The 26378-nt window shown below is 40.3% G+C and overlaps 1 protein-coding gene across 3 annotated transcripts in view; it reads right to left on the minus strand.

Moving 5' to 3' along the window:
* The window catches only part of LOC139532056 (delta-sarcoglycan-like), a 303224-nt gene that overhangs the window by 35990 nt on the left and 240856 nt on the right, over positions 1-26378 (minus strand). For all 3 annotated transcript variants that reach the window (XM_071329183.1, XM_071329173.1, XM_071329191.1), the window contains exons 3-5: positions 25987-26088; positions 18898-18985; positions 18123-18242 (exon numbers count right to left, since the gene is read on the minus strand). In XM_071329183.1, coding sequence (XP_071185284.1) covers positions 18123-18242; positions 18898-18985; positions 25987-26088 — 310 coding nt within the window. The remainder of the gene's footprint in view (positions 1-18122; positions 18243-18897; positions 18986-25986; positions 26089-26378) is intronic.

The raw sequence follows: 26378 nt of genomic DNA on the forward strand, positions 1-26378 counted from the left end.
AACGTGTTTTGTCATTTTGCGGTATTGTGTGTACGTTCATGAAGGAAAAAAATGATTTAATCCATTTTAGAATAATGCTGTGACGTAACAAAATGTGGGAAAAGTCAAGGGGTCTGAATACTTTCCGAATACACATTGTGTGAACTCCCACAGGGATGAGGGTTCATTAAGAGATGATACAAAGGAGCCAGACCCTCATCAGACCATTCATATGCATAGAGTAAACTATCTCTAACCACAGTTATACACCGATTACGAGTACATGCACACTAGTAATTCGATATTGAACTGATTATGGCAGTAGGCTGGTTATTTATTTTGTCATGGAAACACGTTACTCTGCTTATCTTAATCAGCTTAAGGTCAAAATCGAGGTAAATATACGCTGATTAAAAGACCTGGGGCCTCATTTATAAACTATGGCTATGTACAAAATATACCCCAACTTTGCATGCGCCAGTTTTCACGCAAAACGTGGCATTTATTAAACATTTTCTTGATGTGAGAAAGTGCTCACCACCCTGCAAACTTTAGCGGTTGAAATATTGTATTGCAAGCTGGTAAGTAAGTATTTTGTGAAATTGGGGGATATGATGAAAAGCTTATTCAATAAAGATTTCTAATAGGAAAACATATTAACAAGAATGTAACCATTTGCCATTAATGAGAAGTGCGAAAATCTGTGTGTTTTATATTTAGAATCTAAAATAATTAGACATAGGAATTTCATAACCATTGCAGAATATATTCCTCACCTTTTCTGGCCGGTATGGGTGCATATTCCCAATGGAGACATACACCAAATTACCATGCGCATCTCTCATTTAATTGGACCTAGTAGCCTAGTAAATAGATAGGCTATATGTATTTCAAGTTTTGCAATATCATAGGCAGCGCGGTTTATAATATTGGTATACAGTCGAATTTAACTGCTAATCTTTTACATTGAAGTAGGCCTACAGTATGTATCAAGTTTCAAGTTTTATTGTCATGTGCACAAGTAGCCTACAGTGAAATACCTTTCTTGCTTGCTCTTTCCCAACAATGCAGTAATTAATACCAGTAGTACTATAAAACATAAATTACAAAGTCAAGTAGAACAAAAACACACAAGAAATACAACTGTAACTACTGTAATTTTTTTTTTTTAGTAGCCTGCCCTACAATGTTTCAGAATTCAAAAGCAGTCCATCATATTTAGGTTGGGGGAAAAGTTGATATAAAACATTGTTGAATTCAAAACATTCTGATTACAGGTCCCTGACAATTTGCCATTGCTATTGTTTTCTCGTTCAGAAACTGCCACAGTCCTTTTCCAGATACAGCATAAATTACTGCTAAAGATTAAGATTCTGCCAAAAAAGTAAATAGACCAGTAGTTTATGTAAAATATTTGACAGTATGGGTAGGCTACAGCATTGCTGTGCGATAAGAGCACAACATCATTGTCTATTTCATCTCAGAGCCTATACCAACACAGGATATATAAACCCAATAAACTATTGATAAACTAAATATTGAACAAAGATTCATCTTTTGCATGCCGTGGTCTAATCACAATAGTTCAAAATTATACAGCAAATAAAGGGCGTTAATGTCACCATAAAAGCGGAATGGAGGCGTTTTTCTGGCTGTTTTCAGGCTCGTTCACGCATGCAGTTTTACGACAGTTCTGATTGATAACGGGAAACGTGTATGTATGGATTGCGCCAAGTTCATAATTCTCAATATTTTTGTACAGTATATGCGCAGACTTTTCAGAAATGGCGCATCCAAAAATATATTGTGAAATTTACGCAAAGGTTATAAATGAGGCCCCAGATTTTCTGAGCAATCTTTCGAACTATTGGACATGTAAAGGCGCATCATCTGTAAATCCCTCCCCAGCTTTGATCTGCGCATGTGCTAGCACGAGCAGGCGAGCTTCCTACTTTTGCGCAAGTGAGTTCGGAAATAATGAAAGTATGCATCTTTGAAATAGTTTTCACATACAAACTTTAAATGTCCGAACTCAGAATCAAATATTCTTAATTAAAAAACATGGTCGATGTGTTCGAACGTTTATTTTGGATGCCGATTTTCTGCATTTATCAAAGCCCAATCAGGTAGCCTGATTTCAGATGTGCCCATGTAAACAGGATTATTAGGGAAATCGTTCTTGCGAAGCATGTAAACATTTAAATCGAACTATCATATTAATCTGACTATTTACAATATTTGTATTATTGTGTGCATGTAACTTAATGTAGACTACTGCACACGCATATACACACAAACTAATAAGACTACACTCAGAAAAAATGGTTCCAAAAGAGTTATTCTACTGTCCCCATAGGAGAAACCTTTTGGTTCCAGGTATAACTCTTTTGGGTTGGATGTAGAACCTTCTGAAGAAAGAGTTCTACCTGAAACATAAATGGTTCTACCTGGAACCAAAAATAGTTTTTCAAAGGGTTCTATGGGGACAGCCAAACAACCTTTCCAGGTTCTAGATAGCACCTTTTTTTCTAAGAGTGTATAGCAGATAGGAGACATCCCACAGTCCCCAACCCCAAATAGCCTGTCACAAGTAACCCACCAACTTACAGAGCAGAAAATAAAACGTTCATACATATTTCTACACTGTAGCCATGAGCCCTTCAAGTAAATATCCAGGCCTCACAGCCAAAATATTGCCCTTTGCTCAGATGGTATGGAAAAGAGTTGTGATGCAGCTTTTATGGGGAGATATTTCACTTTATGGTGTCTCCTACGGTAAGCGACTATTATATTATGGAGAGAAAGGTGGTCAATACAGTGCCAGCTTAGCGGTAACAAATTTCACAATTACTTTTTTGTGTGAAAATGCTGACAGAGAAAAACTCAGCCCCCCGCCTGACAGCCGAGATTGACATTGATCGGTGAGATACACAAACCATTCAAACTTGCCAACCATATCCATGAAGAGTAATAGAGGCTGTCCATATGTAATGTTATGTTCATAGAATACATGGTGAGGGTGTGTGATGAGCTGTCAAGATAGCAGCATGTCAGAATACTGTACTGTCAAAGCCAGTTTTGGGGAGGGATTTACAGATGATGGGCCTCTTTTGGCAACAACAAAAAAATCACACTTAAAGTGAGTACAGTCTGTTGAAGTTTGTTTCAGTAGGTGTATTCATACAGTCAGTGGGATTCAACCAACAATATAACCCAGCATGGTTTTGGCAAAATGCATAACAGCATTAACACATTGAGTTAGAACTTGGAAAATCTGTACTAAACGGCCAGTGCAGTTTAGCAAAAAACACAACATCAGTTCCCCATTCTGACACAGTAGAGCCCAGACAGCCTTCAATCAAACACTACTACCAGCCAGCTAGCCACAGTCCATAGATGAAAATAATAGATGATCAAAGCCCCTGGGAGAGAAATGATTAAAGTGACTCAGTGTGGACAGACAGACTGCAGCCGTAGTCAGATCAAGACCAGGAAACAAAATCACCGTGGGAAGAAAAAGGCTGCCTTTAGCCTTTGGCTGTATGCACAGTGTGTGGCTGAGTCTGTGGTGCCATTCAGGCTAACTGACAGATCAGTACTGTTAGTTAGGAGAAAGGACTGTAGCAGTACAGTATGTGCCTTTTTGGTATTAGGCATACCACACAGTGTCTATAATGTCTTCACTTTCACACCTTAATTAGAGAGCAAGTTAATGTGATGCAGTCCTAATATGGACACTGTAATAGTGAATGTTTGATATTCCCCATATACAGCATACTACATAGTTGGGTATCTGGTAACACAATGGGGTTCAACATAGGGAGCAGTACTGGATAGGATCAAACTGTCTGCTGCCTTAATTGCAGTACAATCAAAGCTTAGTTGTACTACGAATGGCCTTAAATCAATAGCCAGCCTATGAGATTCAATCGATCAATATCTTCTCACTTGTATTTACACATCACCTCATGGATTTTAGTCGACTTTCATACATAGGCAACCACACACGTGCACATGTTATTATCTGTTATTATCTATGCATAGTAATTTTAATAACTCTACCTACATGCACATATTACCTCAATTACCTCGACACCGGTACCCCAGCACATTGACTCTGTACTGGTACCTCCTGTATATAGCCTCGCTATTTTTACAGTATTTACTGCTGCTCTTTAATTATTTGTTATTCTTATCTCATACTTAAAAAAAAGGTATTTTCTTAAAACTGCATTGTTGGTTAAGGGCTTGTAAGTAAGCATTTCACTGTAAGGTCTACACCTGTTGTATTCGGCGCATGTAACAAATACAATTTGATTTGATTTGATGTGTGCACAAGCGTGCTTACACACACACGCGCACACACTCGTAAATGCGCACACTCACATGCATTCACATTCACACACCTCTCTCTAAACACTCCATTGGGAACCTGACTGGGCCAACTCTCCCAGTGACATCCTGTAATGCACCGGCCATAAACGTCCATAAACAGATTGAGTGAAAGATCGATAAAGCCATTTTAGTTTTATTTCCAACTTCCCACATAATGTCCCTTCTGAAATGATTTTGTCAATGTGTTTCCATTACGTCTCCTTCGACCCTCCCAGTCCGCCAGTCTCCTTCTGATCAATCAGCACATTATGAAGCATGCAGCAGGATATATCACTAGTGTTTGGAGGCCTCATAAACATTCACTTAATGTCTTCCATAGCGACTGGTGGTGGGATAGAGGGAGGCGATGGAGAAGAGTATATGGGCAAAGGATGACAAATGTGAGACGTGTTTTTAAATAGCCTATGTAGCACAGTCTGTACAGACCGGGCCTCCCAGTGAGAGGTTATGTTGTTTATCCAGACATATCAGTAGGCATTACGGCTGCACCCGCATTACATGGCCTGCGGGTCTTCCACATCAGTAGTATTTAACTGGGATTGCACTGCTGCTGAGCTGATATCTGGATCTACTGCTGTATTTACACTAGGATGTTCAAGGGCCTTTTTATGATAGCAGACCTGTATCTACACATAGAATCAATCAATGTTTAAATTACCTTTGGCTATCATGATTGCATAGATGTATATCGATTGAGATGGGATAGATGTACACTACCGTTCAAAAGTTTGGGGTCATTTAGAAATGTCCTTGTTTTTGAAAGAAAAGCAACATTTTCTTGTCCATTAAAATAACATCAAATTGATCAGAAATACAGTGTAGAGATTGTTCATGTTGTAAATTACTATTGTAGCTGGAAACGGCTGATTTTTTATGCAATATCTACATAGGCGTACAGAGGCCCATTATCAGCAACCTGTGTTCCAATGGCACGTTGTGTTAGCTAATCCAAGTTTATCATTTTAAAAGGCTAATTGATCATTATAAAACCCTTTTGCAATTGTTAGCACAGCTGAAAACGGTTGTGCTGATTAAAGAAGCAATAGAACTGGCCTTTAGACTAGTTGAGTATCTGGAGCATCAGCATTTGTGGGTTCGATTACAGGCTCAAAATGGCCAGAAGCAAAGAACTTTCTTCTGAAACTCATCAGTCTATTCTAGTTCTGAGAAATGAAGGCTATTCCATGCAAGAAATTCCCAAGAAACTGAAGATCTCATACAACGCTGTGTACTACTCCCTTCACAGAACAGCGCAAACTGTCTCTAACCAGAATAGAAAGAGGAGTGGGAGGCCCAGGTGCACAACTGAACAAGAGGACAAGTACATTAGAGCGTCTAGTTTGAGAAACAAAGGCCTCACAAGTCCTCAACTGGCAGGTTCATTAAATAGTACCTGCAAAACACCAGTCTCAACGTCAACAGTGAAGAGGCGACTCCGAGATGCTGGCCTTCTAGGCAGAGTTGCAAAGAGAAAGCCATATCTCAGACTGGCCAATAAAAATAAAAGATTAAGATGGGCAAAAGAACACAGACACTGGACAGAGGAACTCTGCCTAGAAGGCCAGCATCTCGGAGTCGCCTCTTCACTGTTGGCGTTGAGACTGGTGTTTTGCGGGAACTATTTAATGAAGCTGCCAGTCTTTGTTTCTGGCCATTTTGAGCCTGTAATCGAACCCACAAATGCTGATGTTCCAGATACTCAACTAGTCTAAAGAAGGCCAGTTTTATTGCTCCTTTAATCAGTACAACCGTTTTCAGCTGTGCTAACATAATTGCAAAAGGGTTTTCTAATGATCAATTAGCATTTTAAAATGATTAACATGGAATTAGCTAACACAACGTGCCATTGGAACACAGGAGTGATGGTTGCTGATAATGGCCCTCTGTACGCCTATGTAAATATTCCTTAAAAAATCAGCTGTTTCCAGCTACAATAGTCATTTACAACATTAACAATGTCTACACTGTATTTCTGATCAATTTGATGTTATTTTAATGGACAAAAAATGTGCTTTTCTTTCAAAAACAAGGACATTTCTAAATGACCCCAAACTTTTGAACGGCAGTGTATATTTTTACATGTATTTAACCCCTCATTTTTGGAACAAAACATTCTAAGCCCTGTCTAAGCCAGGGGGGGGGGGGGGGACTTGCTTCCATTCAGTCACAAGGGCATTAGTGAGGTCGAGCACTGATGTTAGGCGATTAGGCCTGCTTCGCAGTCGGCGTTCCAATTCATCCCAAAGGTGTTCGATGGGGTTGAGGTCAGGGTTCTGTGCAGGCCAGTCAGGTTCTTCTACTCTGATCTCCACAAACCATTTCTGTATGGACCTCGCTTTGTGCACGGGGGCATTCATGCTGGAACAGGAAAGGGCCTTCCCCAAACTGTTGCCACAAAGTTGGAAGCACAGAATCGTCTAGAATGTCATTGTATGCTTTAGCGGTAAGATTTCCCTTCACTGGAACAAAGGGGCCTTGCCCGAACCATGAAAAACAGTGCCAGATCATTATTCCTCCTCCACTAAACTTTACAGTTGGCACTATGCATTCGTGCAGGTAGCGTTCTCCTGGCGTCCACCAAACCCAGATTAGTCCGCCAGACTGGCAGACGTTGAAGCGTGATTCATCACTCCAGAGAATGCGTTTCCACAGCTCCAGAGTCCAATGGTGGCGAGCTTTACACCACTCCAGCCGACTCTTGGCATTAGGCATGGTAATCTTATGCTTGTGTGCGGCTGCTCGGCCATGGAAACCCATTTCATGAACCTCCCGACAAACAGTTCTTGTGCTGACGTTGCTTCCAGAGGCAGTTTAGAACTCAGTAGTGAGTGTTGCAACCGAGGACAGACAATTTTTACATGCAACACACTTCAGCATTCCCGCTGTCCTGTTCTGTGAGCTTGTGTGGGCTACCATTTCATGGCCGAGCCGTTGTTGATCCTTGACGTTTCCACTTCACAATAACAGCACTTACAGTTGTCCAGGACAGCTCTAGCAGGGCAGATATTTGACGAACTGACTTGCTGGAAAGGTGGCATCCTATGACAGTGCCACGTTTAAAGTCACTGAGCTCTTCATTAATAAGGCCATTCTACTGACAATGTTTGTCTGTAGAGATTGCATGCCTGTGTGCTCAATTTTATACACCTGTCAGCAACGGGTGTGGCTAAAATAGTTGAATCCACTAATTTGAAGGGGTGTCCACATACTTTTGTATATATAGTGTATGTACCTCAATTACCTAGTACCCCGTGTATATTGCCAAGTTATTGTTACTCATTGTGTATTTATTCCTTGTGTTATTATTTTTCTATATTTTTTTATTTTCTTACTATATCTATTTTTTTTAATTCTGCATTGTTAGGAAGGGCCCGTAAGTAAGAATTTCACTGTTAGCCTACACCTGTTGTTTATGAAACATGTGACAAATAAAATTAGATTTGATTTGTATATAGCCTCGTTATTGTTATTTATTGTACTATTTTCTATTTTTATTTGCATATGTTTTTACTTTTTAACTATGCATTGTTGGGAAAGGGTTTGTAAGTAAGCATTTCATGGTAAAGTCTACACCTGTTGTATTCGTTGTATGTGACAAATAAAATGTAATTTATTTCCAATTAATGGAAACACCAGTGCAGCATCCATAAATAGGATTCCAGCAATAGTACTCAGAGAGAGCAAAATCCAGGTGGCCGAATGCAGGAAAATTGGAACTATATATCTGCCTTGGGTGCAGTGCCATTTAGCGGCAGAATTACATAAGTTTGTTTCCAAGGACCCGGTGGACCTTTTATAGTGAAAGTGGTTCTCGCTCCTGGAACAAAAGTGCACTTGAGTGTTGCGGAGAAGTAGGTTCTTGGACATGATGTACAGTTGAAGAGTGCTCCAGGGATCCTCAGTAGTACACTAGATTGCAGATTATAATTAAATACATTTAGCATCAGCCTCTTTGTTGGAGTAAGTCAGACAGGGGTGGGATGGTTGCATTGGTGAAAGCGGTGGTTAGGAGAAGAGCACATCCCACATATAAAAAAAATAAAATGGTATACTATGGTATAAATATTATAGAATTCACTGTAGTGTTTCTGCAGACTTTACTGGAGTATTCACTGTAGTGTGTTTGAGGACCAAAGTAGGCAAAAACACTACAGTCAATACTGTTGTATTTACTGTAGTATACTGTAGTATTTACAGTTAACTATAGTATAACTACTGTAGTAAAATAAAACTTTAGTAAATACTATAGTAATTAATGTCGTGTTTTTGCAGATTGTAGTATACTGTAGTATTTACTATAGTGTTTTTGCGGACTGTAGTATACTTTAGTATTTACTGTAGTGTTTTGCAGACATTACTGTAGTATTTACTGTAGTGGTTTTGTTTTGTTATCTTTGACATAGAAATGGAGGCTTTCTCCTTCAGGAAACCTACTGGAGAAACAGTAAAATACCACATTTTCCATAACCTGTAGCTATGTGAGACTGGGAGTCTGAACAGATAGTTCAGAGCTTCTGTTCTTTTCTATAACCCGTTGGGAACACAATTTATGGACTATACTTGGCATAGATTTCTCACTTATAGGTGGACAAATTGCGATATGGTGGAGGGGAATGGGCAGTGTATATGCAAATTAAATAGTGTAGTATAGTATTCTACAATTTACTATAGAATTTAATAGTAAGTACTGTAGTATTCTATAGTAAACCATTTTTTCATGTGGGACTGCATCAAGAACATGGCTCAACAGGGACTGATAACTTGTAGATATTAAACGGGGAAATAGTTTGTTAGTAAAAGCAAGCAGTAAAGTATTTTAAGGAGACTACTGCAGATGGCATGAGAGTGATGTTTAATTACACCAGAACATATTTATTTTGTAGCCGATCATTTTTGATGCACAATTGCAAGTAAATGTAGGCTATCTGTTAACTGTATGTATTGATTTTCTATATACTTGTAAGTACTATATTTGCAACGTCATGATTTCACAGTGGCTTTCAAGTAGTCTACTGTCAATCTGCTCATCCAGTTTATAGCTACAAACTGCAGTGCTCACACCCGTACATGAAGTACTATATTTGCAAAATCATGATTTCACAGTGGCTTTCAAGTACTGTACTGTCATCTGGTCATCCGGTTTATAGCTACAAACTTCAGTGCTCACACCCGTAGTAGGCGCCTAGTATAGAGGGAGATGGAGCGGGATGGGAGAACAGAGTGTCAGTGGGGCCGATAACATCATCCTCTGCTACCAGGCCATTTGTCACCCAAGGAGCTACTGTAGCATGGAGCCGTACATGGAGCTGTGGAACACATCACTGTGCCTTGTGGTTAATCAAGCTCCGGGCAGCCACAGTCTGGAAGAGTGATATCACACTGATGAGTGTGTGTTTGTACAGTATATATATGTGTGTGTGTGTGTGTGTGTGTGTGTGTGTGTGTGTGCATGCCTGTGTGTCCTTGACCAGACCTTGGGAGGAATCATTAGAACAACAGGCCCATTGCAAGAATAAAGTGAACAAGGAAAAAAGGAATGGGCATCACTGTTTGGATAACTGTTAGTAGCAATATCTCATTGGTCTGTCTATTCTTATTGTGTATACCGTAAACTACTTCATTCCAAGGTTACTCTTTAATTTCAATAAAGCCAAAGCCCGGTTTAGGGTGGTACTATATAATGCACGTTGGCTATATTTAGACAGACAGCCCAATTCTGATATTTTCTTCACTAATTGGTCTTTTGACTAATCAGATCAGCTCTGAAAAAGATCTGATGTGAAGATCTGGTGTGATTTGTCAGATATACAGTATATACAAGAGGACAGTCATTGTAAATCGAAAACCGATCTCATACTGCTGCAAAAGTCATCTAAAGATTCTCAGGCTTACATTTCAGTCCATTACCAATGCCATCCATGTTCCAAGATACCATTAGTTATCATGGTGGATGCAGTTAGATGCTATTTTCATTGGAAGCGAGGTATACATCAACACCTAGACCATCCTCCCTCTCACATATCCTTGACAGGAATTATATATCCTCAAAATTAGAAGAAAAACATTATACGTCTGTAATGCCAGTGACATACAGTACTGTGCCTTCAGAAAATATTCACACCCTTTTATGTTTTCCACAAATTTGTTGAGTTACAAATTGGGATTAAAATGGATTTAATTGTAATTTTTGGTTAACGATCTACATAAAACACTCTGTAATGTCAAAGTGGAAGAACAATTCTAAAATAATAATAATTAATTAACAGGAAATTCATTCATGTATTTTGATTAGATAAGTATTCAACCCCCTTAGTCAATACATGTTAGAATCACCTTTGGCAGTGATTACAGCTGTGAGTCTTTTGGGTCTCTAAGAGCTTTGCATACCTGGATTGTACAATATTTTCCCATTTTTCTTAAAAAAAATCTTAATAAAGCTCTGTCAAGTTGGTTGTTGATCATTGCTGGACAGCCATTTGAAAAAGATCAGTCTTGGCATAGATTTTCAAGCAGATTTAAGTCCAAACTGTAATTAGTCCACTCAGGAACATTTAATGTTGTCTTGGTAAGTAACTCCAGTATATTTGGCCTTACATTTTAGGTTATTGTCCTGCTGAAAGGTGGATTTGTCTCCCAGTGTCTGTTGGAAAGCAGACTGAACCAGGTCTTCCTCTAGGACTTTGCCTGTCCTTAGCCCTATTCCATTTATTTTTATCCTAAAAAAACTCCATTGTCCTTGCCGATGACAAGCATACCCATAACATGATGCAACCACCACCATGCTTAAAAATATGAAGAGTGATACTCGGTGATGTGTTTGTTGTGTTGGATTTGCCCCCAAAATAATGCTTTGTATTCAGGAAAAAAGTTCATTTCTTTGACACATTTTTTGCAGTATTACCTTAGTGCCTTATTGCAAAAAGGATGCATGGTTTGGAATATTTGCTATTCTGTACAGGCTTCCTTCTTTTCATTCTGTCATTTAGGTGGGTATTGTGGAGTAACTATAATGTTGCTGATCCTATCACAGCCATTTAACTCTGTAACTGGTTTAAAATCACCAAATCATGGTGACATTCTTGAGCGGTAGGGGTTTGGTGTATTGATAGACCATCCAAAGTGTAATGAATAACTTCACCATGCTCAAAGGGATATTCATTGTCTGTTTTATACTCATCTACCAATAGGTACCCTTCTTTGCGAGGCATTGGAAAACCTCCCTGATCTTTGTCATTGAATCTATGCTTGAAATTCAATGCTCGACTGAGGGACCTTACAGATAATTGTATGTGTGGGTTACAGAGATGAGGTAGTCATTCAAAAATTATGTTGAACACCATTATTGCACACAGAGTGAGTCCATGCAACTTATTATCTGACTTGTTGGGCAAATCTTTACTCCTAACAGTTATTTAGGCTTGTGATAACAAAGGGGTTGAATATTTATTGACCCAAGACATTTCAGCTTTTCAAATTATAATATATATATATTTTTTTACATTATTCCACTTTGACATTATGGTGTATTGTGTGTTGATCAGTGACACACAATTTAAATGTAATCCATTTTAAATTCAGGCTGTAACAAAACAAAATGTGGAAAAAGTAAAGGGGTGTGAATACTTTCTGAAGCTCTGTATAGACAAGACTTGGTAGGCAAACAATGCCTCCATGATTTTTCAAATGGCCTGCCGGGCTCTCAAACACATCTTGTTTGTCAGAGACACTCAGTGCTGTAAACCATGAGACTGTACTGACTTCACGGTTACAATCTAATCTAGCTTTGTGACCTGTGGTGGGCTCGATTTATGTGGACCGTGAAACCAAGCCCTAGGAAGAGGCCCAGGTAAAGCAGAGTGCAGAGAAGCAGAGGGTATAACTCACTGGCTTTTATGGATTCTTTATCATCTACTTAGCATGGTCACCTGACAGAAATCCAATGGTCACTTTGCAAAGCACATTCCCCATTCAGACCTGATCAAATGGTGAAATGTAGTCTCCCTCTCGCGCCTTAAATAAATGTCATGTATGACACCCGTCACACAGTAAAACCCTGCTGCTCTTTATGATCTTCTTACTGAAAGCTGGAACCACAAAGAGAGAGAGAGAGGGAGGGAGGTGGATAAACTGAGGAAGAGAATGAAGTGAAATGGATGAATGTCATCATATTCAGGAATGACTTGGCTATAATGTTGATGGTAATGCAGAAGCTGAAACATAAATAAGGTTTGGTTATCATTACTGTCATATTTCCATTACTCCATTACTATTTCTAGGAAAGGATATACAGTACTTCACAGTTCCAGGTCTCTCTCGCTCTCTCTCTCATACACTCTCTCATTATCAAATCAAATCAAATGTATTTATATAGCCCTTCGTACATCAGCTGATATCTCAAAGTGCTGTACAGAAACCCATTATCTATCTATTCTCTCTCTTTATCTTTCTCTCTCACACTATTTCTCTCTCTTTTTTTCTTACAGCAGACACAAGGTGCACTGAACCCTGGGAAGCACAAGGCATGAGGCTATAGACCACTGCAGCCCATGCGGACTACTGGACACCGATACAGAGCAGTGGATTCTAACAACAACCTAGAGCACCAGGACTGTAAGACTGTGACCCCAAATTAACCAGGTCAAAGGGGACCGCTGGCCACCTGCTTTAGGGTTGTAACCCCATCATCAACAGTCTGGACCAGCACTGCCAGGTAGCCACCCTCCATGAGTGGATGTGACCCTAGCCCTATACAGTAATTAGATACTGGCTGAGAGTGGAGGAAACTGAGGTCAGGTCAAGTGGCTCTCCAGCAGTCATACACTGTAATACACATCACAGCTGAAAGTCTGAAGACCACCATAATAGATACAGTAGATAGGAAGAAAATAAAGGCATGGTTGTTTGGCCACAGGGTGATATCTGTATCTGTATCATGCTCTCCTCATAAACCTGATATGAATTAAACATTTCCCATTTTCTCTGATGGGTGTCATATTATGGACTAGGGATTGTAAAAATATTATGGAGTTGGCATTGTCTGCCCCATCTGTTAGATCAAGCATCTGGACTGGCGTAGTGATTACTCTCTGGGTGATGTGGTTAATGTGTGAAGAGACAGACACATCACTAATGGATGGGACTACTTTCTGCACGTTGCTTCTCTCAATCCACATTGACATCCCCCTTTGTAGCATCTAAAATGGGGTTTGCCACATCATCTGTGCAATTCTAATAACGTGGTGATTTTTATGTCTGCATGCAGTATGATATGATTTAGCGGTAGTTTTGCATACCCTAGCATACCTGTAGACTTCCAGCCATTGTGCTAACGCAAGTTAGCATTGTTTCGCGAAACTACCTCTAACTTCTTTCCTACTGTACGCAGAGAGATAAAAAGGGCATCTGCCAGAATCTCACAGTATCCCTTTCTTAACATATTTGTTTCCGGGCTCCTCCCTCATCAGTGTGCTGATGTGGTTATTAAGTGTGCTATTTAATTTAAATTAGCCTCAACTGCAGTGAGTCAATGGGCTCTAATTGAGGCTAATCAATGAGCCTTTAATTATAATTATAACAAAAAAACAGCAGCAGGTAATGTCATTATTCTGTGGACTCCTGCTAATTATGGTATGGGAGAGACGGGGATAGAGAGGGATGGGGGGAATATGGGAATACTCTATTGAGCATGCTCCATTAAAAATCTGGAATTCCCTGTTACAAGCAGATTTGAATTACCACAAAGGAGTGCTCCATTGTGTCCTTGCATTCCAGGCTAATTCATTATTTTCTCCCATTGTTTTTCCTTTGTAATTGATTACGTGTGGTTTCCTAGGGAAGACGATGGAGGATCGCTGTAGACTGCTCGTGGCACTTCTGTACTGTACTGGGCTGGCTCACGAGAATGTACAGTTGAAGTCGGAAGTTTACATACACCTTAGCCAAACACATTTAAACTCAGTTTTTCACAATTCCTGACATTTAATCCTAGTAAAAATTCACTGTCTTAGGTCAGTTAGGATCACTACTTTATTTTAAGAATGTAAAATGTCAGAATAATAGTACAGATAATTATTTCTTTCAGCTTTTATTTCTTTCACCACATTCCCAGTGGGTCAGAGGTTTACATACACTCAATTAATATTTGGTAGCAATGCCTTTAAATTGTTTAACTTGAGTCAAACGTTTCTGCTAGCCTTCCACAAGCTTCCCACAAAATGTTCGGTGAATTTCGGCCCATTCCTCCGGACAGAGCTGGTGTAACTGAGTCAGGTTTGTAGGCCTCCTTGCTCGCACACTCTTTTTCAGTTCTGCCCACACATTTTCTATAGGATTGAGGTCAGGGCTTTGTGATGGCCACTCCAATACCTTGACTTTGTTGTCCTTAAGCCATTTTGCCACAAATTTGGAAGTATGCTTGGGGTCATTGTCCATTTGGAAGACCCATTTGCGACCAAGCTTTAACTTCCTCACTGATGTCTTGAGATGTTGCTTCAATATATCCACATAATTTTCCTGCCTGATGTGCACCAGTCCCTCCTGCAGCAAAGCACCCCCACAACATTATGCTGCCACCCCCGTGCTTCACGGTTGGGATGGTGTTCTTCGGCTTGCAAGCCTCCCCTTTTTCTTCCAAACATAACGATGGTCATTATGGCCAAACAGTTCTATTTTTGTTTCATCAGACCATTTCTCCAAAAAGTGCGATCTTTGTCCCCATGTGCAGTTGCAAACCATTGTCTGGCTTTTTTATGGCGGTTTTGGAGCAGTGGCTTCTTCCTTGCTGAGCAGCCTTTCAGTTTATGTCGAGATAGGACTCGTTTTTACTGTGGATATAGAAACTTTTGTACCTGTTTCCTCCAGCATCTTCACAAGGTCCTTTGCTGTTGTTCTGGGATTGATTTGCACTTTTCGCACCAAAGTACGTTCATCTCTAGGAAACAGAACGCATCTCCTTCCTGAGCGGTATGACGGCTGTGTGGTCCCATGGTGTTTATACTTGCGTACTATTGTTTGTACAGATGAACGTGGTACCTTCAGGCGTTTGGAAATTGCTCCCAAGGAGGTCTTGCCTGATTTCTTTTGATTTTCCTATGATGTCAAGCAAAGAGGCACTGAGTTTGAAGGTAGGCCTTGAAATACATCCACAGGTACACCTCCAATTGACTCAAATGATGTTAATTAGCCTATCAGAAGCTTCTAAAGCCATGACATAATTTTCTGGAATTTTCCAAGCTGTTTAAAGGCACAGTCAACTTAGTGTATGTAAACTTCTGACCCACTGGAATTGTGATACAGTGAATTATAAGTGAAATAATTTGTCTGTAAACAATTGTTGGAAAAATTACTTGTGTCATGCACAAAACTATATAGTTTGTTAACAAGAAATTTGTGGAGTGGTTGAAAAACTAGTTTTAATGACTCCAACCTAAGTTTATGTAAACTTCCGACTTCAACTGTATATACAAAGTACACTACCATTGGGTCACAGCTCACTCTGTCTTGATTAAAGGTCTCCAGAGTGCACAGTGTGTGGTCTCGTGTACAGTATACAACCATTATGTTTCTTCGGGTTTCTGGCTTATTCAGTGACGTACAGTATTACCATAATATTACTCTGAAAACAATTGCTCTAACTGATAATTCATAACACTATTCTGCTCCACAATGGTGTATTGATAAACAAAAAAATATATAAATCATATCCACCTTGTGAGGAACTTGAAAACGTTATGTAAAAGCAACAGTAAACAGTTAAACTTTGAATTGCATTACAGCAATGTTGATTTCATAATACAGCCATGCAGTCTCTCAGGGCTCTCTCATTGGACATTAATCCATGCATTTTGATGGGGGCATCAAGGATCACAATCAAACTCACTTCCTCCAGTGCTCTTGTCAGAAATATTTCACTTTTGTTTTCCTCAAGTGTCGAGCTTTATATTTTCACTTCATTGCTTTCAGATGGATACAGTTACACTACGCCTACTGTGGATTTATATAGCAACGCTCAATTTGGAGACCGTCTTGAAAGAGTTGCAGAACACTGTAATCAAGTGTTACCCTGCAGCACTGATTGAGCCTTGTGTTACAAAGCGAGACACATACGAATGAAACAATTAAACTCAATTTTTGCCTCTGAAAGCCAATTAATGTCACATTTAAGTCGCAGGTTGCTTTTGCCACCAATCAAAGGCTATATTCTGATCCCGAAGTTGCTTGTTATGTTCTCTGGACGCAGCACCTGTCGCTCTTGTGTAATAAAAAATACAATCATTTCAGGAAGTTGATTAGTTTTTTAGAGATCTTGATTTACTTCATATCACAGCTAGCACCAAATTGCAAAGTTAGCATGATTCCAAACCTCCCCTATTCCCCACTGGATCCTGCGGCTTCCTGGATCAGTTTTTACAGTAGATAGTGCAATAAATGCCTAATGAATGCAGCAAAAGCTCTATCATAGATTTCCAATGACCTCAGTTGGGCCAATTAAAGTTATATGCTCAGCATAATTATGCATTTTATTGTTTGGACAAAAGCATTCATTTGGTAATGGCATGTGACAGTTTTATAGGAATCTGGCCTCACTTCATCCTGCCTGATGGACGGAATGACGGAGGGAAGGGGTCAGCAGCAGCTTTCCCAGGCCTGAGATCATTGGCTATATTTATTGATTCATACAGCTGTTGTTTGGCATGGTTTGGAGCACACGCAGACAGGCATGGATGCACACACACATACAAATGCATGCACGCACGCAAGCATATACACATATACTGTATGCCTGCATGCCCAACCACACATATGCACAGAAACTATTAGTACAACAGAGGCCTATTTAGAACTAAGAAGGCTTTTTGACTGACGACTGTGGTTGCCAAGGCGTTTGATGAACCATGTGGCCCTTGGCAGCCCCATCAAAAAGGGTCAGAGATAAATGGAGTAATTGAAGAAACATCACTACATTTCTTATCTTTCCCTACTCTCTCTCTCTCTCTCTCTCTCTTTATTCCTCCCTCCCTCTCTCTCTCTGTACCACTCCCTCCCTCTTTCTCTGCATCCCTGTGCTTAGTGGAAGGGAAGAGAAAGGGGATACCTAGTCAGTTGCACAACTGAATGCATTCAACCGAAATATAGCTGAGTTGAATAGGGTAATGAACTCTGGCTGAGGAGCTCTAGGGGGGAAATAAATGTAGATGAGGGTGAGTAATTGCTGCCTTGGGAGGGATGTTCAGAGATGATCAAATGCACGAAAAACAATCTGAAAATGTTCACCCTTTTTCTATGAATGTGAATGAATGATTGAAATTATTGGATTTGTTTTTTTCTACATACTTTTGATTACCTTACTCAAATACTGTAACAATCTTATACAACATAAAAGTGACGGAATCTGCTCTTGTTCAACATAATTGGATGATTTCTCCAAATCAAAATAATACAGAATCACTCATCGTCCCTTATAGAAAACTTAGACTCAGAGTCTTTTATGTCTTATAGTCTAATTTATGTTAGGCTGTTCTTTAAATGTGAGTTGTCAATTATTATTTTGTCTGTGATGATTGTTCATTCAATTGTTGACTAGCTGTCAAATGGCAGCAATTGTTTGCTAAATTTCAATTAACTGTAAAATGATTACATCCAGAAGATCACCACACTGAAAGATGGTGAGCAGTCGAGTTTAAAACTCCAGTTCAATAAATTGCTAGTAGATTTTTGAGTATAATGCAGTGTCTGGTCCAGTAACTTACCTGTCACCCGTAGCCTCTCTGCTCCCACCACCACCTCCTGATCATCAGCAGAGAACAGCAGCTTCCCTGTGCTAGATTTCACTTCCAACATCTTCCCTCGTGCATGCACTCCACTGGATCCTGGAAAGAGCAAAAGGTGTCAGGAAAAGTCAGTGAAGTTCTAGTTTAACAGGTAGCTGCTATATGAAAAACCAAGAAAGACAGCTTGTTTTATGCAAAGAGACAATAACTGAACTATAACTACAGTCAAATACTTCAAGAGTAAGACAAAGTAAAGCAGATCAAAACACAACTACTGAGAGAATGGGGAAATAAGAAAATATAGAATAAACACAGCCCGACACCAAAACAAACTGTTATTGATAGTACAACAAACAGCAGAGAAAAAACAACTCCTTTACTTGGATGATCCTGAAATGGTTTCATGTCGTGGGGAGAAACAAGCGATCTGAGCAGAGGGCGACTGACACGTCATGAAAACAATTGATTCTGCTTCGCTGTGTCTTGAGTGGAGCCTCTAGCATACCGTATTCCTATTGCTCACTGATCCACTCAACATCTTTGCACGATAATCAACAGCCAGAAGACAAATGTCACTGCAGTTTACCATGGGAGTAGTGTTTGTCTGTAGCTGTTCATGGATCGAAATGTCTGTTTGGAACAAAAGAGAACTCTCATCCATGTCAATGGATTTTCATTGCGTTGTACGGTGTCCATATTAGGACAAACCCTCCATGGATGTGTGACTGTCTCCGATCGTGTTGCATGATATTACCTGCAATAAGTTGTGTGACCAGCTGATTCTTCCCATTGAGGATATTGATGGACACATTTTTGGAGGATTGCAGTAACAGTGGGCTGCCCTGCGGAGACAAAGCAAGTAAACAAACAATGCAGTTCACCAAACACAAACCCAACGATAGTGACCCTAGTGCTCAGTGTGAGTGTGTAACTAGGACTGTATGTTTTACAGATCATTTCCATTAGCCTACAAGTCAAGAGCCAATCTGGAATGCAAATCACGTTTGAACCCTGGATCTGTCTTACGTGCCAGATTAATCTTGCATGCTTCAGTCAAGTTCTTAATTAAAGATAGCAGGCAGCCATTGTGTTGCGCTTAAAGCCGGCAAGATAATGCATCTCATGTATATTAGAGATAATATTATGGCCCTTCGTGCTTATCAAGGTTCCTTTCAGCTAAGCAGTACAGTAAATAAACAAAATATTGATATTCCTGAATAGACATACATCACTTTAACAATGTGGTTGAGCACATGAGATTCGAATTAAGAGGTTATGTCATATTGTTCTTTTAGTATATTAGGTCCCACTGGCACAAGCAGGAATGGTTCTTGTTCTCCTGCGATTCATGGAATTGAATTTCTAGCCTCCCAGACTCTTTCTCCTGCAACAGTGTGTATCGTTAGGACCTGCTTTCATGTACACTGATTGTGCCGCCTCTCATCCCTATTAATGGTTTGTTCCACAAAATGAGTGTCTTTTGCATCCCTTTGATATTTTAAGTATAAATTGTGCACACATATTGTATTTTAAAAGCCTGTTTTATTAAATGAAATGCCCTTTAATATACCATAAATCTTAAATTAAACGCCTGTCCCTTTTAATAGCCCGGCATCGGCACACATTTCAGCAAATAAACACTGGGTCTAAATAAATTGTTTACGAGTGAACTTCAGTGAGTACTGCAACGATTGAAAAAGAGGATAAAGGAGAGCAACATCCTTGCCATGGATGAGCCAGCAGTGTTGCACATGACAGAATGGGATTTTTGAAATCGTCAACCCTGTTACTTTACTAGGTACTAAAACCTTTCAGAGTCATAGTTTTGATGGTTTCACCCTTAATATCACTGCCGTCCACTCACCAATTGTATTCCTGAAAACTGTCATTTACACATGACAGCATAAGCTACAAATAGATATAATTGGTTTATGGCTTTATGGGCGGGAACTTTCTTTTTTACTTCACCCAAAAGTCAGTATGTGAAGTGCTATTTTGACAGTTTCAAAATGCAAATAAGTTAGATCAGTTTAGGTAATACATTTGTTCAATTGTTTATGATAATGTTTTATCAATATTGTCACATGAAAGACAAAATTATTTTGTTAAAAAGTCTATTTACAGCCCTGAATAAATTGCAGCTTGACGTTCGCTACTGGTAGCTGTGAGGTAGTAGCTAATGTTAGCTTGTTCTAACTAGCTCTCCTCTTCCTCTGTTTCTGAATGAATTTATGTATATTTATTTTTCTAGCTAGCAAAATAAGTGAGCTAGATTTTGTTTGTGTACTGCCATGAATCGATAACATAACTAAGTTTGTCACTAGTATTGGCTAGTAAAATCTAGCCAGTTGGACAGTGATAGCCGCAAACTAAAACCGGGGATAGAGACAGGGAAGATAATTAACTTTCTGTTTCATCTGCTGCTGGTTAGCTAGCTAATGTTGACTCAAATGTGTTTTTCCACATGTAATTGATAAAATTTGATTTTTATTCTATAACGAATATAATTGTGTCAATGTGACAAAATCCTCTCTGAATATAGCTAGCTACCATGTAGAATATGGCTACTAGACAACAGTAGAAGCTATCTATGCTACAACTTCAGTCTATCAGGTTTTCTGACATGGTTTTCGTGTCTGGCAGAGATCTATTTCTACGATTGTACTGTTAGCTCCTGGTAGTTAGTATATTACTGTATTACTATATTACTGAAATTACTCAACCTTAAATGAACTAGATAGGATGGAATACTTTGAGTTTGGTCCACTATGACTGTCCCTGATCAGGTGATGGCTGAACCTATCCAGGACACAAACAAAGAAAGTGTTTGTCAGATGATGTCGTTCTGGTTAGACTACAGCCCTTTAGTGACTCAAAAAGGTTTTTATAGTATGTGTTATGGATTTATGAAACAATAAATCATTTCTTTCCCACACAGAAAATCAACATTTGGCTAGCCTGGTCCCAGATCTGTTTATGATGTCTTGCCAACTCCTATTGTATGATTGTTGTCATGCAAGTTGGCTATACATATGAGTTAGCTATATGACACAGTCTGATAAAAGATCAAGCTAACATTTGGCTAATTGTCAGAACAGAAAGAGTGAAACTTTAATGTACTGGAGGCCAACTCTAGAAATCATAGGGTTTGTTACAAGAAAGATACCAAGGAGAATAGGATGTGGTTTGTTTGTGTAGTACCTGAATGAGAGGGAAAACGTTCATGGATTGTAGGGGACTGAAATTGTTTTAGGTTGTGGCACTCCAGTTAGTATGAATCATTGTGGACATAGGCACCAGTAAAGGTAACTATCAAAGATGTCTACACTGACGCCCTGTCTAGGAAATAGGGTTCCATTTGGAATGCAGCCCTAACATTGAAAGATGATAAACTATTGTTCCTCCTGTGCAGGGTGAACCTGGAGTTGTCCTACACTGAGTTGACAGAGGAGCTGGGTTGTGTGAGAGCTCTGGCTATCGAACAGATCCCGAAGAAGGCATCCCATGAGCTGATGGGTCAGTATGTCCCAAACACATTATGCAAACATTAAAGATTACACTCCATATTTAATAAAATAGAGTACCCTTGTGAAACCAGATTGACTACTGTGCTCACACTGGCTTCACTTCACTTGCAGTGAAACAGAATGTGAGCTTGCAAGATCAGACTTGTTTAGGTAGGTTATATAAATACAGTAAGCTTGATGCCATGTCATCTGATGCCTCACCCCCCCTTCCAGGTCTAAGAAACTCCCCAGCTGCCCAGCATCGCTCCCTGGCCTCTAAACACCCCTCCCCAGACCGCCTCCACCCTCACCTCTACCTTCCTTCCCACTCCTCACCTCCTTCTGGACCTGCCTCCTACTTTTGCCGGCCAACCAGCCACCGCTTCCAGTTCCACCACAGCTACTCTGACATAGTCGACTCCTCTGCCCACCAAAGGACACAGCCGTGGCTCCTCCATGACCCTCTCCTGCATGCTCCTCACCCTTGCATGTTTTTCTTTCCTTATACCAAACATCCTGGATGCCAGCATGTTTAATTCATGACTCTTATGGCCTTGCAGATGTAAACGACTTGTGAAGACTGTAAAATAATTGTTCCCCTTCTGACTGTTCACGTGATAGGCTATAGGCCTAGTGTAATGGATGTACAGAAGAAATGTAAGTTGTAAAAGCCAATTATTGCTATTATAATGCTTATTCTAATCATATTATGTAATATCAGATACATTTTGATGGCAAAATTCCCTGAGATGAATGTTGTTTATAATGTTATGAAGTGTTAAGTGAGACCTGAACGTGGCGTAAATTATTAGAATTTTCTTTCATGCTACACTTCTCAAAGGCACCCAATTGGTGGAACAACCCTAATACAGTATACTATGTGGGAGAGGGAGAAGAATTGAAGAAGAAAGAGAGCGCGAGAGGAACAAGAGAGAGATGGAGGGGAAAAGCAGTAGAGAGGATCCTTGCTTAGGGTTTTCTATCTCTTTCTCTTTATCCCCCTTGGACCAGACAACTGTCTTCTCCCATTTCTCACCTCTATCGATAATTACTATTCCACTCACCTCCGCCGTTGTTGGCCAGCTCTCTCTCTCTCTCTCTCTCTCTGCTGGTGCTAGACAGATGAGATAAAGCATGCGGCTCTGCACATTATCAAGCTATCCATCCAATGCATGCTCTGTGGTATTATTACTGCCAGGCAGAGTGTGAGTGAGCGTCTATCGCTCCATCTCCTATGACATCACCTCTCTCTGATACTACTCTCCCTCTTTTGTAAACCTTTGGCAAATATGACCATAACTCTATCCTCCTGATCTCCGCTTACAAGCAAAAACTTAAACAAGAAGTACCAGTGAAGCGCTCAGTACGGAAGTGGTCTGATGAAGAGGATGCTAAGCTACAGGACTATTTCGCTAACACAGACTGGAATATGTTCCGGGATTCATCCGATGTCATTGAGGAGTTTACCACATCAGTCACCGGCTTCATTAATAAGTGCATTGACGCTGTCGTTCCCACAGTGACAGTACGTACATATCCCAACCAGGAGCCATGGATTAATCCGGACATTTATAAGAAATCCCTCTACGCCTTCTGACAAACCATCAAACAGGCAAAGCATCAATACAGGACTAAGATCACATTCTACTACACCGGCTCTGACACTTGTTGGATTTGACAGGGCTTGCAAACCATCACGGATTTCAAAATGAGAACCAGCAGAGAGCTTCCCAGCAAAGTGAGCCTACCAGACTAAATGCCTTCTATGGTCGCTTCGAGCCAAGCAACAATGAACCATGTGTGAGAGCACCAGCTGTTCCGGATGACTACACTGAGTAAGACCTTTAAACAGATTAACATTCACAAGTCCTCAGGGCCAGATTGATTACCAGGATGCGTACTGACCAGCTGGCAAGTGTCTTCACTGACATTTTCAACCTCTCCCTGACCAAGTCTGTAATACCTACATGTTTCAAGCAGACCAACATCATCTCTGTGCCCATGAATGCCAAGGTAACCTGTCTAAATGACTACCGCCCCGTAGCGCTCACATCCGTAGCCATGCAATGTTTTGAAAGGCTGGTCATGGCTCACATCAACACCATCATCCCAGAATCCCTTGACCCACTCCAATTCGCATTTCCCACCCAAACAGATCCACAGATCTCTATTGCACTCCACACTGCCCGTTCCCACCTGGACAAAAGGAACAACTATGTGAGAATGCTGTTCATAGACTACAGCTCAGCGTTCAACACCATAGTGCCCTCCAAGGTCATCACTAAGCTAAGGTCCCTGGGACTGACTCCCTCTGCAACTGGATCCTGTACTTCCTGATGGGCTGCCCCCAGGTGGTGAGGGTAGGTGACAACACATCCGCCACGCTGACCATCAACACAAGGCCCCCGTAGCGGTGCATGCTTAGTCCCCTCCTGTACTCCCTGTTCATCCACGACTGCGTGATGTAAGGACTAAAACCTCTACCTCAACGTGGGCAAGACAAAAGAGGTTATCGTGGACTGCAGGAAATGGAGGGCCGAACACGCCCACATTCACATCAACGGGGCTGTAGTGGAGTGCGTCCAGAGCTTTAAGTTCCTCAGTGTCCACATTGCTAAGGACCTATCATTGTCCAAACCCACCAACTTAGTCGTTAAGAGGGCACAACAATGCCTCATCCCCCTCAGGAGGCTGAAAAGATTTGGTATGGGCCCTCAGATCCTCCAAAATTTCTACAGCTGTACCATTGAGAGAATCTTGACTGGCTGCAACACCGCTTGGTATGGCAACTGATCGGCATTCGACCGCAAGGCGCTACAGAGGGTAGTGCGTACGGCCCAGTACATCACTGGGGCTGAACTCCCTGCCATCCAGGACCTCTATACAAGGCAAAATTAGAGGAAGGCCCTAAAAATTGTCAGACCCCAGCCACCCAAGTCATAGACTGTTCTCTGTACTACCGCATGGCAAACGGTACCAGCGCGCTAAGTCTGGCACCAAAAGGCTCCTGAAGAGCCACCCCCAAGCCATAAGACTGCTAAATAGTTAACCAAATAGCTACCCGGGACAATCTGCATTGACTCTATGGACACACTGGACTCTACCCACACACTCACACTGACACTCCAACACAACGCACGCACGCACGCACGCACGCACGCACGCACGCACGCACGCACACACACACACACACACACACACACACACACACACACACACACACACACACACACACACACACACACGTACACACTGGCACATATTTACCACTTCCACACTCATCACATATGCTGCTGCTACGTCTATCTATCCTGTTACCTAGTCACTTTACCCATACCTACCTCAATTTCCTTGTCACCTGCACATCGACTCGCTACTGGTACCCTATGTATATAGAGTACCACAGTATGAGTCATAATAACCATAAAACCTAGCGGTCAAATAAGGAAATGATTCCAATCGTTTTTCCACCATTCATTTTTCCCGTAGGGGATTTTAGAAAAACTTTGTGTTTCATGTAGGCTTACGCTGGCGTGGGGTTTTGATAACAGTCTAAATCTCTTTTGGACAAGGTGACTTTAATCAATATTTATTTAATATTTAATCAATATTTATTTAATATTTAATCAATGCTTGTATTGACCCTCCAAAAATGAAATGCTAATTAGCTGCTAATGTGGCTATCATAAAAAACTACAAATGCCATGATGATCTGGACGAGACTGCCGAATCAAGGCAAAAGTAAGAATCTCTGGATTAACAATCTAATGTTAGCTACATTTAGTAATGAATAAATTGGCAAAATGTCTTTAAATTGACAATTCTGTGAACTGTCTTGTACAAATTTTAAATTGACACAATACCTGTGAGCAAAGGTGTTAGCTAGAGATTACGTGCCAGATCTTGCAGGGATTTGTAGTCTGAGAGTAAATAGAGCCGAATATATTGATAAAAGCCACCCCGTCTGAGAGAGATTTACATAGTTATCAAAATGCCTACATGAAACACAGCCCTTTTTTAAATTGTTTCTAAAATTCCCGATGGGAAAAATAAATGGTGGAAAAACGATTGGAGCCATTTCCCTGTTTGACCACTAGGTTTTATGGGTATTACGATACCTCCATTTTGGGGCTATATAGCCAAATTATCATTGCTCATTGTGTATTTACTCCTCGTGTTACAATTTTATTATTATAATGTTTTATTTTTGATTGTATTCTGCATTGTTGGGAAGGGTAGTAAGTAATCATTTCACTTTGACTCAACTCCTGTTGTTTACGAAGCATATGACAATTAAAATGTTATTTGGTGGTGGAAGTGTCAGGGGCAGTACTTACTGGTCTGGACTGAATTTCTTTAGCATACAGAGGTTGAAGAAACTCAGAGTCCCCCTCCAGTTTCAGGCCCTTCTCCGTTATTCTTAAGTTGCCCATACCATCCTGTATAGAAAGAGAAAAGGAATAGGATATGGTCAATATTTAAGTATGAGTTGAGAGAGTTCCATCTGCTGATGAAGCAAAGACATAAATATTAAATGTGTAATACAAAATTGGTACTAATGCACACATATCATGAATTCATCCCATCCATACTTCTTTGGATATAAACATCTTGATATAGGCATAAATCAACTAGCTACAGTGAAGGCATGAATACCACAATATTAAGCACTGAATATTGGAACCGTGTTCACAAAGCCCCTATCCGTTTCTCTGTGTTACTGAACCAT

The sequence above is a fragment of the Salvelinus alpinus genome, chromosome 1 (genome assembly GCF_045679555.1).
Source record: "Salvelinus alpinus chromosome 1, SLU_Salpinus.1, whole genome shotgun sequence".
NCBI classification, from domain to species: Eukaryota; Metazoa; Chordata; class Actinopteri; order Salmoniformes; family Salmonidae; genus Salvelinus; species Salvelinus alpinus.